The 14,672-nt window shown below is 46.3% G+C and overlaps 2 protein-coding genes across 56 annotated transcripts in view; one reads left to right on the top strand and one right to left on the bottom strand.

The window, feature by feature from the left end:
* Nucleotides 1–4,943, top strand: part of ank2b (ankyrin 2b, neuronal) — a 202,816-nt gene extending 197,873 nt beyond the window's left edge. For 40 of the 41 annotated variants that reach the window (XM_070549708.1, XM_070549707.1, XM_070549730.1 and 37 more), the window contains 3 exons: nt 1,580–1,768; nt 1,871–1,962; nt 4,522–4,943. In XM_070549708.1, the coding sequence (XP_070405809.1) occupies nt 1,580–1,768; nt 1,871–1,962; nt 4,522–4,729 (489 nt within the window). In that variant the 3' untranslated portion in view covers nt 4,730–4,943. The remainder of the gene's footprint in view (nt 1–1,579; nt 1,769–1,870; nt 1,963–4,521) is intronic. The other variant, XM_070549712.1, reaches the window with a different exon arrangement.
* Nucleotides 4,944–10,751: 5,808 nt separating this feature from the next.
* camk2d1 (calcium/calmodulin-dependent protein kinase (CaM kinase) II delta 1) overlaps nt 10,752–14,672 on the bottom strand; it is a 131,851-nt gene continuing 127,930 nt past the window's right edge. For all 15 annotated transcript variants that reach the window (XM_015958122.3, XM_054734064.2, XM_015958128.3 and 12 more), the window contains 4 exons: nt 13,101–13,176; nt 11,773–11,867; nt 10,969–11,197; nt 10,752–10,885 (listed from right to left, as the gene is read on the bottom strand). In XM_015958122.3, coding sequence (XP_015813608.1) covers nt 10,882–10,885; nt 10,969–11,197; nt 11,773–11,867; nt 13,101–13,176 — 404 coding nt within the window. In that variant the 3' untranslated portion in view covers nt 10,752–10,881. The remainder of the gene's footprint in view (nt 10,886–10,968; nt 11,198–11,772; nt 11,868–13,100; nt 13,177–14,672) is intronic.

Below are 14,672 nucleotides of genomic sequence, written 5' to 3'. Positions count from 1 at the left end.
AGAGATGTCCAGATATCAGGAAATCAGACTCCAGACCTCGTCGTGTTAAGGTCTCCTCTGATTTAGCAGACTCACCTGTCCTGAAACAGGTGAGTCTGGGCTCTTTTTCTGCCCTGAGTTTGGCTTGCAAGGCATTCATTCGGAGTTTCCCACACCTTTAATGTATCAAACATACTTCAGAGTTGCAGGAAAACATCTTAACCCCCTGGAGGCAAGCATTGCAGATTTGCAACGTTAAAACATACCTACCTGGTTACTCCACAGACGTACTTCATGAGTGTTTTTTTTACTCAGAAGTACCGCTGAAGGACTTAGTTGTTCGTCCTTTTATCCAAACTTATTTTGAGCCTGAGAGGGTTAATGTCTGTTGTGTAAACAGAACCAAGGTGTAAATGAGAACTGAGCTCTTGGCCCGACAGTGGACCATGAGACCTCACTAACCTGAAGGAACAACTGTGATCACCAAAATCTTGACAGTAAACTAAAATGGAAACAAGTATTTGACCCAAATCCTCCTAAATAATACTAACAGGTCTGAGTGAACAGAAGAAGCCGACATCCTCATGTGAGACAACAGGGCAGGTGGGTTAGCTGCAGCTCAGCTGAAGGGAACCTTGTGGGGCGGCTCTGAGCTGATGTGGTCTTCTGAATACTAAATACAAACTGGATGGGACGCAGGACTTAAACACGTTGTCGTGGGTGTTTTTTTTTTTTACAAGTGTGTGGCTGTGGGTTTGGTTAAAAGGAGACATTTCTCAGGTATTGGAGCCATTTTGCTTTCCTTGACGTTGGATGTGCTACTACTAGTTTACCCGTTTAATTATAGATCCACTAGGATAAATACAATAAAGTTTATCTCTCACCAAATAGAATATTTACTAAAAAATCACAATGTAACCATAGACACATTACTTGGTGTGTGTGTGTGTGTGTGTGTGTGTGTGTGTGTGTGTTCGTTCCATCGTTACAGCAGCCTTAGAGGCCATTCTGAGTCCTATTTTCACACCAGGAGGAAATGATGTGAATTTTATTGGTTCTTTGATGTTTACGTTTTATATTGTGATACTGATGCTTCTCCCTCAGTTTTATCCGATTCCCTCCTTTTCTGTGTTTTTAAATTACATTTTAAGCAGAAATCATCCAGAACGAGTTTGTATTGCGAGTCCCGTTGTTATTCCCATGTGTGTGTATGTGTGTGAGTGTGTGTGTGTGTGGGGACGTGTGCGCTCTGTCTTCTCCATCCCCAGTGAGTCGTGGAGGATGGCTGCTTATACTGAGCCAGGATCCTCTGGAGGTTTCTTCCTGTTAAAAGGGAGTTTTCCTCTCCACTGTCGCTATATGCTTGCTTAGTATGAGGATTGCTGTAAAGACTCTGACACTAGTCAGCGACTTGATGCAACCTGCTGGGTTCCTTATATAGGGAACTTTTTACTGATTGGCTTAATGAACTGACCTGAATTGGAATGTTTATTATGTGAAGGTCCTTGAGACAACTCTTGTCGTGATTTGGAGCTTTATAAATAAAATTGAATTGAATTTGTGGAAAGCTGTCCCATAACGTGTTTTTGTTCCATTCCAGCTGACCTTCTCTGAACCTCTGGCCCTGGGCTCTGCCACCGCGTCAGAGTTTGAGGTGGAGCCTGTACAGGGTCGAAAGGTCAGCAAGGTGGTCAAGATGACTGTGGTGAGAGGCGAGAGGATGGAGAAGCAGAGGGGTGACTCATCACTGGCTGCAGATCTCCCATCAGCCCAAGAGGACTTTGAGAAGGTCAGTGTGTCCAAACGGGGGAAACAAGCTTCTGTCAGGAAGTGGGTTAAGATGTTGGTGGAGCCATGATGGTATGGTCTCTGCCCCTCCTTTCCTCTTCAGGCTTTGAGTTTTGTTGGAGGTTGTGGGAAGGTGCTCCTGCCTCATGTGGTCGAGAGGGAGCTTGTGCAGGACAACGGTTCTGTGATTAAAAGGTTGGACTGCATGGTGGTGTGTGTAGACAGGCTGAAGCAACACATTCTCACACCCGAAGCCTGGAAAACCAGCGTTTGTTTCCTTAGGGAGCCCCAGCTGTGCCAGAGCGTTGGTTTTCGACTGCGGCGGTAAAACGGAGATTTCACCCAATTCTGACCTTCCCCTCACCCCCATCCCAACCTTTACCCTCTTGCACTTGCAAAACTTTGTTCCTTGCGGTGTAAGGGGTTAATTTACATCTGATTAATGGCCATAAGACATGAGATTCCATAATGAATATGGAATCAATCTTGTGGACCTTTGGGTACTTTTAACCAGAAGATTGGAACTTTTTATTGCAGGGATTATGTAACACTTCGTATTAACTGAGAGACAAGAGAAGAGAGAGTCACCCTTAAAACGTTTAAGAAGATTTATTTCTAAACAATTTTAAACAAGACTAACTCTAAATTCTAAGTGAATGGATGGATCTTGGTGTGAATGAGACGTGAGATGGATGGTGTATGTGTGAGTGATGTTGTCATCAGAACTCTCGTATCCGGAGAAGCAAGTCTGAATGATGTTGTGATGTTTTGCTCTTAAGCTATGATCGGAGTTTCATAAACACATGAGACGCCATGTTGTCGCTCCACACATACCCTTAGAATGAGACCTCCGTACGGATCCAGAATGCCAGGTCCTCAAACCCCCCTTTTGGTACCGGAGCCGATGAAACAGCATTAGCTGTACGACAGACTAGTCTTTGGATTGTCTCCAGGTAAAAAGCGACAGTTGGTTGACAGCGTCAGATGGACCCGGAGGGTCAGTGAGTTCAGCTTTTATTCTGAAAGGAACCATTGCTTGGTTGGTAAAGTGCAAGATTTTATCCAGCTTGTTGGTTCTTTGCTTAAAAAGGAAGTCCGGGTGGCCGGTCCGATACTTCTATTAGAATGCGGTGAACTGCGGTGAACTCGGAGAACTGAACAAAGATGGCGTGGGACTGGTTTTATTAATCTGGATGTTTAGATTTCTGGTCGAATCAAAGTTGGCAAATTTTATAAACACCACAGAGACTATGCCACGCTTCAGAAAGGAAGGTTCTGATTGGATGAGTAAAAGCAATGTGTCATGCGTTTACATTACGTGTGATCAGGATGTCTAGTGCAGCTAGATTAAAGTCATATTACTTATTAAAAGTTACTAATCATAAAAATTGTCATTTCACTGATTGGTCAACATCTTATTATTGACTAACACTTTGTTTGATTAGCTTTATTAAAATAGAGTTCTTTGATTTATTAAAAGAAAGAGTCCTTTGTCTTCATTCTTCTCTTGGGCTGGAAAGGAAGCAGTTTAGAAGCGAATGCATGACCTTGAGGCAGTCTCATGCAGACTAGTTCTGTGTCAGAGGCATCTGTGGAGAGAAGGTAAATAACCTTCGGTGGAATAGCTCCTTCATCACGTTACAGTGGTAACGTCCCTCTCAAACACGGTGAACGGGAATCTTAGAACGAGAAACAGGGTTAAGGTTAGGATGGGGGTGAGGATAGAGGTTAAATGTGGGTGAAAGGCGCGTTTTACCGCCGGCGTCAGAAAACGACACTGACACTCGGGAACCCCAGCACATCAGAAACTAACGCTTGGTCACCCATCGTCAGTTTTTGACGCTTCGGGTGTTGGCTGAAGGCATGGTGTGAGGTTCCTCCTGCACTCCAGCCCACGTCTTCAGTGGGTAGATGGCAGATAGAGAACGCAGGGCTGCTCTAATCACCGTGGTTTGTTCAAGATTAACTAACATATCAGGATCCCTGAGTTCTAACTCCTCTGCTTTCACTCGCTTGGTCAAGTTCACCCAGAGACTGGTCTGCTGCATTTGCTGTTCTGGTCCCACTAAAAGGTTCACGCTGCATTTAGACGTCAGCAGAGTCTTGATGAATGTGTGAACTGGATTTGGTCCCTGTACACAGATGTGCTGCAGCTGGACGATGAAAAGATGCTTACTAATGTTTTGTTTACATGATCAACAAAAAAATCAAGCTTGTTCATGTTAGGATAATTAAATATTCAATCCTGTACAGAGTCGAGTCACATCCCAAAATTCCAGTTTGGGAGGAAATGCAAATGCTGCTTCATTAAGGATTGAAGATCTGCAGAAACCTAGAGTCTCAGTCCTTTTCATTTTAAATATTTTTTACAGCCCAAACCTGCAAACTACAGACCGTGTACATTAGAATATTCAAACCGATGCAGGAGAAGTTCTGTAGAGGATCAGGGAGCAGGGAGAGCATTGGTCGGTTGTCTCTTTGGACCCGCTTCCAGCTCCTGCAGGAAGAAACGGCCGTCAAGAGCTGGTGCCACATTACAGATCGTAGAGAGTAGGTCAACAATAGAGATCAGAAGCTGAGGGTGATCATGCTGATTCATTCATCCTCTCATCGGCTGTGCTGCCCGTCTCCCTGGACACAGACTCTGAAGAAACTTGAATAATTACGAGCTACTAACTCACGCCCTCTTCTGGGATTATTGATGCATTCGGTGTGTTAAAGACAGACTCTGATTGGTTGTTGTTGCTCCTGCAGAAGTCAGATGCGTAAGTCGCGGACCCAGAAGAGGACCGTGGTGAGGGATGCCCAAGGGAAACACGTGCACCTGGAGCGTCTGGACGACACCCCAGATGCCCTGCAGCCCGACGCCCTGCAGCAGCACCTGCATCGATTGCTTCAACGCTACTGCGAGGAGGAGGAGGAGGAGGAGGAGGAGGAGGAGGAGGAGGGGGGAACTGACTGAGCAGCTACTTCCACTGATCCTCCTACATCTTCCACAGAAACCTTCAGCGATGTTCTCCCCCTTCTCTTGCGGTTTGTCGACAACCCAACGGCTGTTTGGCGCTTTAACATGTTCTTTTGCTCCGATTGTGACCAAAGAAATCAGCCCCTTCATTTCACTCGATGTTCTCAGTGTTACCGTTACTTTTATCCATCGTTGTTCCTTCAAAAGGCAAGGGGGCATCTCGCATCTCACACCCGGGCTTCTTCTCAACGAACTCTTGTAAACATTTGTACATAAGGGGAAGGATTGGACTGGAAGCGATTTTAAAAATGTAAAAGCATTTAATATATTAGCCCACATAACCCTGCTGTCCATCACTGATCTAGCTGGAGAACGTGTTTGTGAAGCAGCGACGGAGGGAGAGTCGCTGAGCCGTGAAGCGATCCTGTTTGATCCCATCCTCGTGATGCATCCGTCCTTTTTACGTGTCCGGTGTGACGTGCATCCGCATCTCATTATCGCAGAGCCACCCGTCTTTGTGTGTAAATAGTGTGTTTCATGAGAAGGAAAGCAGTCATGAAGTGTTTCAGTGCTGATTGGGCAACCCCCCCTCCCACACACACACACAGCACCTGGATGGGTTCTGACCAACACACACACACACACACACGTGTCTCCTCACCTCCAACCACAATCCCTATAAAACAGCTGCTGGCCTGTTCATCTCAGTGTCAACAGAAAGTGTTTCGACCGTGGAATTATGGTCTGCATGTGTCGCTCTTACCTTGTAGACTGTTAGGCGTTTACCACATCTACCCCGTCCGACCGAAAACAAGACGCATGAATATTAAACATCTACAGCCCGGTCACATCAGCAGCTCCTCCTGGGCCTGCTGGAAGCTGCTGCAGGCTGACTGGTGGGTCTAGCACGTCCTGCCTCAGCTGCTGCCAGTCATGGTGCACCCAGAGACCAATCAGAACGAGCAGAAAACGGCAATAATGAAGTTTGTCCAAATGAACACCGACGTATTTCTAGTTTGTTCCCATCTGATGTTGAGTGAGCGGCTAAGTTAGAGTCTTGGTTTATTAAATGTCTCCTTGTTTCAGAGTCATTTGGGTTCATCAGCGCCAGTGCAGGTCCATTTCAGAGCAGGTTCTGATTCATCTTCTGCAGGAACCAGTCCAGGTCAGGTCCAAAGGTCTGCCTGGTTTGGGTTCTTCACTGGTTTGTTGACACTAAGAGCAGAACAGGCTCCAGGATCTAATCTGGAAGGTTTTGGCCTCAGATCTGCTTTGCTGTTAACTTTGGACGTTCTCAGCATCTCTGTAGGAGAGGGGTGTCACATTGAGGGAAATCTAGTCCCAAGTGGGCCGGACCGGTGAATTACAAACAACTTCAGATTGTTTTCTTTGTTTTAGTACAATCAATATAAAACAAGGCTGGAGCCTGAGGACAGCGTATCCAAAATAGTACAACACCTGAAGTGTACTTGAAAATTTGAAAAAAGAAAAAAAAAATCTATAAATTCAAAAAACATTCCTTAGTGATTCAAAGAGCTTACAGATCACATGGCTAGATCAGTTTCATGCAGCACTTAAAGTGTATTTGACTCATTTTACTTTACATCTTTTAGCTTTCACCAGCACATCAACATCAGAAGTCACATCCTGAGTGGCGGCCAACTTCAGGATGTGATTCAAGTTCTTGTGTGAGCCTTGAGGGCAGCTTTGTTTTATTTATACTCATTACAGAGGAAACTTGCTCACAAAGATACGTTTATTTTCACTCTACATGGTAAAGTATGAAAATAAAGTTTACACAACCATCTCGCGGGCCGGATTTAACCCGTTTGTGGGCCAGATCCGGCCCGCGGGCCGCATGTTTGACACCCCTGCTGTAGGAGAACTACCATCAGGGCTTCAGTTAGCATGTCTGTTCCCTCATTCCCTTATTGCTGTCTGTTTGTGACCCCTGTGTACTCCAGCAGCAGAGGCTGAAGGTGGTGTGTGTGTGTGTTTTTAGAAGGGTTAAGCGTGTTCATGATCCTTGCATCAGTTTACTTTTAAGTGTAATCCAGAGGAAGAACAAGATCCAAAACACTTCATTGATTTGATAAATGAGCATCTTGTTTCCATGGTGATAACACTATTTACATTTTAACAGTGAACATATCTATGCGGGCATGTATGATCAGGTAATTACTAAAACATAAACCCAGAACGCTAACGAGGCCTAGCAGCTGCAGTGTGCACACACACAATAAAACTGTACATGTGTGAAAAGGGAAGTGGTCCTCGTGTCGTTCTTACCAGCAGCTGAATGGAGTCGCTCCCAGTCGTGTTAATGAATGATAAATGACCCGCACTTGTATAGCGCCTCTCAGAGTAAGGACTCCAAAGCGCTCTACACTACAGTGTACCATTCATCCATTCACACACTGATGGGGATGAGCTACGATGTAGCCACAGCTGCCCTGGGGCGCACTGACAGAGGCGAGGCTGCCGAGCACTGGCGCCACCGATCCCTCCGACCACCACCAGCAGGCAACGTGGGTTAAGTGTCTTGCCCAAGGACAACAGCAGAATTCTCTGTCCAGAGCCGGGATTGAACCTGCAACCTTCCGATTAGTGGACAACCCGCTCAACCTGTTGAGCTACTGCTGGGAGACGACAGGATGACAAGACCGAGGATTGTATTAAACATCCAGAGTTTTGGATGCGAGTTGTTGACTATCAGGCAGGTGTCTGACATTCTCCACGTCTACAAGACGCTGAGCTGAACAAATGGTAAATGGTCTGGATCTATACCACCCTTAGGGTTCGGATCTATACCACCCTTAGGGTTCGGATCTATACCACCCTTAGGGTTCGGATCTATACCACCCTTAGGGTTCGGATCTATACCACCCTTAGGGTTCGGATCTATACCACCCTTAGGGTTCGGATCTATACCACCCTTAGGGTTCGGATCTATACCACCCTTAGGGTTCGGATCTATACCACCCTTAGGGTTCGGATCTATACCACCCTTAGGGTTCGGATCTATACCACCCTTAGGGTTCTACAAATAAAACTTAGCAGAAAAATGTGCTCAACTTTACGTTGACTAAGGACCTGGCACACGCACAAGTTGGACATGGAGATCACCTGCAGTGCTGCTGCTGAGAAGGACAACATTATGAAATCCTGCAGCATTATCACTTGTACTGCTTCGTTTTCACACAGAACAAGACCCCCCCCCCCCCACACACACACACACAGCCTGAAGCCAGAATACGGAATGCAGAATATCAGCAGGGGGACAGATTGAGACAGAATGTCATGCGTCTGTGACAGTGTGTGTGTCCTGTCACTGTGACCTGATTGATGATGCGCCCTGGCTGCTTGTACAAGGGAGATCTCCAGTTGGGTGACTGGTTAGCGCGCGACTTTCACCCGGGAGTCTGGGGATCGAATCCGGATTGGACCATTTTTTTATATATCCGCCACAGATCTCTCTGAAGAACTCCGCATTGACGGCTTCAGCAACGTGGATTTTCACGGAGAAAAGATAATGTTCTCCCTGTAGCTACCCCACTCTGCCACGCCACACCACAGGTGCTCCAGCCCTCGACCCCTGGCATCATAACACCCAGTCGTTTCAATGCCGTGTGCTCTATGATGTCATGCCCCGTTGGAAGAACCAAAGTACTTCCCTTTCATGAATTCTCAGATCTGACTTTTTGCTTCTAGAGCCATCATAGCTGCAGCCTGCTGGTCATCCATGCAGCCAAGCTCCAAGTCCTCCTTCCATCTCTGCTTGGGTCCACCTACAGGTCCCAACATTGGAAGTGATGTTTAGGGAAAGCATAATTCAGGTTAGAACATAACTTTAGGACGTAGAAAGTGGTGTTGGAGCAGGGAAAACACACGGGTCCTGGACAACTAGTGTGTGAGACAAGCAGTATTTCCCATCATTTAGCCCCCCCCCCCCCCCAATGCAGTTTGGATACCAACCACAGAGGGGTGGATGATGCTGCATGAGACCCTCAGCCACCTGGAAAAGCCAAAGTCACATGTCAACCTGGTCTTTGTGGAATTTTCTAGTGCATTTAACACAGTCCAGCCACATCTTCTGGGACGTAAACCGCTGAATCTGAATGTTAACCCCCCCATCTCATCCTCTGGGTCCTCTTTCTCACGGGGAGGGAGCAGAGTCGGGGTTAACGGCCACCTCAGAACTGTCAGGTCACTCTCCATTGGTTCCCCACAAGGTTCAGTCATCTCTCCACTTAGCAGCACATACAACACCAACGATCTCAGGAAACACACAGATCTCCAGTCCCATTACACCCGGTTACCATCAGGTCGGCGGTTCCCTCCCAGTGAGGACAAAAAGGGCTTCCTCCAGCTTTCTTCACTCTTCAATCCGCCTGTTCCAGCACGCCACAGTAAAACTGACTGGGACCACATCCAGACTGAACTGAAATTCGTCGTCTTCCTCCGCTTATCCTGGTCCGGGTCGCGGGGGGAGCTCCAGACCGTCCTCTCCCCGGCCACCTCCACCAGCTCCTCCGGCAGGACCCCAAGGCGTTCCCGGACCAGATTGGAGATGTAACCTCTCCAACATGTCCTGGGTCGACCCGGGGGCCTCCTGCCGGCAGGACATGCCCGAAACACCTCCCCAGGGAGGCGTCCAGGAGGCATCCTGACCAGATGCCCAAACCACCTCAACTGACTCCTTTCGATCCGGAGGAGCAGCGGTTCTACTCCGAGTCCCTCCCGAATGTCCGAGCTCCTCACCCTATCTCTAAGGCTGAGCCCGGCCACCCTACGGAGGAAACTCATTTCGGCCGCTGAAATTCTTTTATTATTCCATTTTAAAATCATTTTAATGAAGCGTATGTAGGTGTGTGTTCTTTTCAACTGATTATATGTTTTTATGCTGCTTTTATGGACTGTGCTGTCTCCATCTGCGATCGAAGTTCCTAACGGATAAACGGTGAATTTAATGTAAAAAGTTGGGTTAGGAGGTAAACATGCAAACATTTATTGATCAGTTACAGAATCACTCCACGTTTATTTATGACTCGGTGGTGTTGCATGTCACGATTAAACGAGAACGAAAGAGAACGGCCGTTTGGCATAAATGTCATTTTATTTCAGATTTCCTTGAACACACACACTCGTCCCATCAGAACATTAAACACCAACATCCCATCAACCGTTTGTAAAGGTGAAAACAACGTATACGATGATGGTTTTCTAACTGAGCACAACTTTAACCCCCTTTCAGCCCCCCACCCCCCCTTCATGTAGCATAAAATAATTGCGCAACATGTTTAGACCAATGGTGACGGTGCTTATTTATCCAGCTAAAACTCCGGTTCCCACAGAAAAACTCAGAAAGTGGATGTTTGATGCGACGGATTCTGCTGTTTCATTGGCAAGCACCAGTTCACCCCACCGAAAAGGAGGGAATCAGATAAAACTGAGGGAGAAGCATCAATATCGCAATATAAAACGTAAACATCAAAGAACCAATAAAATTCACATCATTCCCTCCTGGTGTGAAAAAAGGACTCAGAATGGCCTCTAAGGCTGCTGTGACGATGGAACGAGCGCACACTCACACACACACACACACACACACGCACACCTGCAAAACGCCAAGTAAACGTGTTGCCAGCAGCAAACCGAAGAAGAGAGATCTCAACTCGTGGATGCTGTTGGAGAGCAAGCAAAAAGAAGAAAATACACCAAATTACTGAAACCTGATCTCACGGAAACAAAGCTAGCCTGTCTGTGCGGAAATACGTGGAAGCTCTGGAGAGTAAAAAGCAAAGGTGATACATCGGTCACTGGGCCTAAAGGCGATTACCTCACAACAGCTGATAAAGTCACACGTTACACCAGCCTAGAAAAATAAACAATAAGTTCCTTCTATTAAAACATACAAATCTAAACAAAGTCAAAGAAAACCTGATAAAAGCTGCTGAGACGAACGTCACGTGTTCTCACTACAAGCCAACGTCCCTCGTGTCACTCCTGTTGGCCGTCACACATGCACAATATGTCCAACAGCAGCAAACATGTAAACAACACACTGAGGGCGGAGCTCTAGCAGAGGAGGGCAGGGATTGGCCATGTGGTAGGCGGGGTCTGGTCAGCTGTAGTGGAAGAAGGTCGTCTCAGCTGGAACACAAACCAAATCACAACGTTTGCCTCATTAGTTGTTCGGCGCCAAGCGTTTCGATCTGAAGCAGGAGGGCTCGTACTTGGTGGGAACCGTGGGGGAGCCCGAGCGGTGCAGGTGGATGTTCTGCCACTTGCCGTCGCGGCGGTGCCAGATGCGCGTCTCCTCGGACTGCATGGTGCGAGGCATGCCGTTGCTGTCCATGTACTGAGTGAGGCGGATGTAGGCGATGCAGGCGGCCTCGTCTCCGATCAGGTGGACATGAGGGTTGAGTAGGATGGTGTGGATGTGTAGCTTCGCTTTAGACAGAGCTGCAGAGAAAAATAAAAGCATCCAACCTCATCTCAGAGTGGTCTGGTCCTGGGATGCAGCTAGACAAGGAGTTTTCCTTTAGGGAAAACTCATCCATGCACTGCCTTCTCAGTGGCCTAGTGGAGAGCGTCCTTCTTGGGACGGGGAGATCATGGTTCAAGCCCCAGTCAGGTCATACCAAACACTTTAAAATGGGACCCAGTGCCTCCCCACTTGTCACCCAGCTTTAAGGGGCTGGATTGGGGCTTAAACCACCAAACAGTTCCCGAGGCAGCTCACCGCTCCCCATAGGTATGGGTCAAATACGGAGATGATTTCACCCGTGTGTCAGAGACGACGAGACTTTACTTTCATCACTTATTAGACTGCTGGAGGGCATACTGACCACATGTCCTCACTACTGGTGTTCTCCATGTTTGGGTTTACAGCCTAAACCAACAACGCATCCACTACATCCTAAGGCTGCCTCCATGTGGTGGCAGTGCACAATAACATGTTCATAGTACTCCAGCCCAGTATAGACCCAACCTTTAGTACAGCAGTTAGACACTAGAACTGATTAACGGCTATTTACCGTTCTCAAAGTAGAAGCGATGGAAATCGGTGCCCTCAACCAAGTTGCCCAAAGCTTCAGGCTCAAAGGACGTGATACCTGGATCGCATATCTTCCTGAAATGAAACATCAAGCCACGTTGTCAGAGTCAGACTAAGATGTGACCCCCTAGTAACCAGTGTTGGGCAAGTTACTTCAAAACTGTAATGCATTATTTATTACTTGTTACCCTCGTTTTAAAGTAATTCATTACATTATAATATTACTGATTTTAAAATGTAAGGCATTACACTACTTTTGCATTACTCTAAGTTACTTTCAACAAAACAACTTCAGTATGAGTTTGGTAATCTGATGCCTGGTGAACTCATGACACATCCGGTGGAAGGTGATGTGGTGTCTGAGCTAGGACTGCTGTTAAAAACAGTTCTTTAGAAGGATTGTTTATTAAATAAAAGCAACAACAAACTGTACTCTCAGCACGCTGCCATCTTAGATTAACTGAGCGGCGAGTGAGGTGGTGGGGGCTCCAAGTCTATTTGCCTTGGTCCCCAAATGCCTTGATACGGCCCTGGATGTGGGACTGACTTCTGGGGTGATCTGATTCTATCACATGTATAAATATTAAATGCTTATATATTATTGCTTTTCACTGGTAAAAATGTGTATTGGGGATAAATCTACCTACTTTTTTTCTTTTCAAGCACTTTGTTTTGTTTTCTTGATTTTATTTGAATAATTTCCGGCCCTTTCTCTCTCTAACCTTCCTGCATGCTGCATGTTTTCTCCGTCTTCCAGAAAACCCGTTTCCTAGACTTCCTACTTTCTAACGATCAGCCAGAGGGATCTTCACATGTGCGGCGCTCCAGCAGAGTTGAAATCACCGGAGCTCAGATTAACTCAGCTGAGGCAAAGCACGTCAGAAAAGTACAGAATACCAGAGAACATGCGCTGATATGAACGATCGCAGGTGAATTATTTTGTTTTAGTGGAGCGATTTTGTGAATGTTGCAGCGGCCGTGTGGAGGACGCAGCTGGAGTAGTTGAGCCGTTACCGCGGCGTCCTCTCTGCCCGCAAAGCTGAGTCCATAAATGACGTAATATATGCAGATACTGGATCTTTTTTCGGGTTTCCCGCAATTTGAATTTTTAAGAAACGCATCTTGATTCTGGGTTTAAAAATGCATTGTAGTTACCGCATTACTGACAATTGTACCGAGTAAATATTACCATTTTCTTTCCCTGTAATGCCTTACATTACCACATTACAGCAAAAAGCAATGCATTACAGTAATTAATTACTTTTGTATCGCGTTACTCCCAACACTGCTAGTAACTCAGGAACTTACGTGTACGCCTCAAAGTCTCCATTGTTGATGGCCTCGATCAGCTGTTCTGTCACCTTGATGATCTCCTGTTTACGAGCTGCAAGAAAGACAAGAGGTCAACTCCCAGCTGCCCTAGTTACCGTTTGCATTAATGAGTGTGACTGAAGGAAAGCAGTGAACCAAAACCACAGCACAACAATGTTAGGGGCTGAGGTTCACACCAACATGGAGCTGGATGGTTGGTTCCAACACAACATCAACAGTACCTTTCATGCTAGGGTGGTAAGCTAGAAAAGAACGGATGCAGACATTAGGTGCCGCTGTTGTGGGCACCGTTTCAGCACGGAGACAACACCGAGAAGTGTTCTTACTCACACAGCCGCTCCCTTACATCCGTTTACCTTCAACAGCTTCAGATCCAGTGTTGTTCCCAGCTAACTGAGCACTGACAGCCTGCTGACTGCACACCAGCCACTGAAGTGAGGACATAACCCTAACCAGTAACGAGTAAACCACGCTTCCGTCTTGGTGCCGGAGCACACAGACCCACTAAAGAGGACACAAACTAAAACCATCACTGACTGGTTCAGCACCGAGTGGACTTTACGTCGCAGAGATACTCGAGATAAGAAACCCAAAAACCTGCCAGTTGCTTCATGGCTGCTCTTTTTGTTTTGGGACAAAACTTTTGAAAACTTCTAACATTAAGCTGAAGGAATCTAACAGGAGGCAGAATGTGAGCGATCATCTCATTGGTGGAGCTGGGACACACGCTCTCATGTTACAAACAGCAGCTCCAGCGTCTAGCCAAAAGGAAGAAATGGTCTTATTTCACACAAAAAGGAAATAAAGTTCAAGAACTTTCTCATTTTAAGATCGATATCTTTTGATTTCATAGTGGAAAACGCCTCAAGTCCAAAGTTTCTGTTTTCTTCATAAGATAAGATAAGAACAACTTTGTTTATCCCGAGGGAAATTGTTGTCATGTACATGCTCAAAGCTTCATGTGTCATTTGGTGCTTTCAGATACTTTTCTTCACTTTGAGGTTTGGTTTAAGCCTGATCACCGATTCACGTCATTTGAAACGGTGCCTCGTTTCGGTACCCGTCCTTCATAATGAGAACTTGCCTAGACAGCTGCGCATGCACAAGAGCGTTATGTCGTCGGTCGCTGCGAGCCAGTTGTAAACAGAGCAGCATGGTAGAAAGAACACACGCTAAAGCTTGGGTCCACTTCACTAAATGTGATGGGTAACTGGGTGATGATGAAACCAGCGACAACGATCTAAGTGAGACATCCTCATCTTAATTGCTCCGGTAGGTAAATAAAATGTTTAAGATAACGTTAGCTTGATATGTTAGCTTCCGTTCTGCTAATGGTGCGTTCGCTTTCTCCTCGGAACTCTGAATTTCCGACTAGAAGAACATAAACGCGCTCTAAAGTTTGGCTTCACTTTACTAAATGCGACGGGTGATTGGGTGAAGATGAAACCAGCGACAACGATCTAAGTGTGAGGCATCATCGTTTTAATCTGCTCCAGCAGCTAAATAAAATGTTTAAGATAACGTTAGCTTGATATGTTAGCTTCAGTT

The sequence above is a fragment of the Nothobranchius furzeri genome, chromosome 3 (assembly GCF_043380555.1).
Source record: "Nothobranchius furzeri strain GRZ-AD chromosome 3, NfurGRZ-RIMD1, whole genome shotgun sequence".
NCBI classification, from domain to species: domain Eukaryota; kingdom Metazoa; phylum Chordata; class Actinopteri; order Cyprinodontiformes; family Nothobranchiidae; genus Nothobranchius; species Nothobranchius furzeri.
Note: the sequence above shows the minus strand (reverse complement) of the source record. Positions and strands in the feature narration are given on the sequence as shown.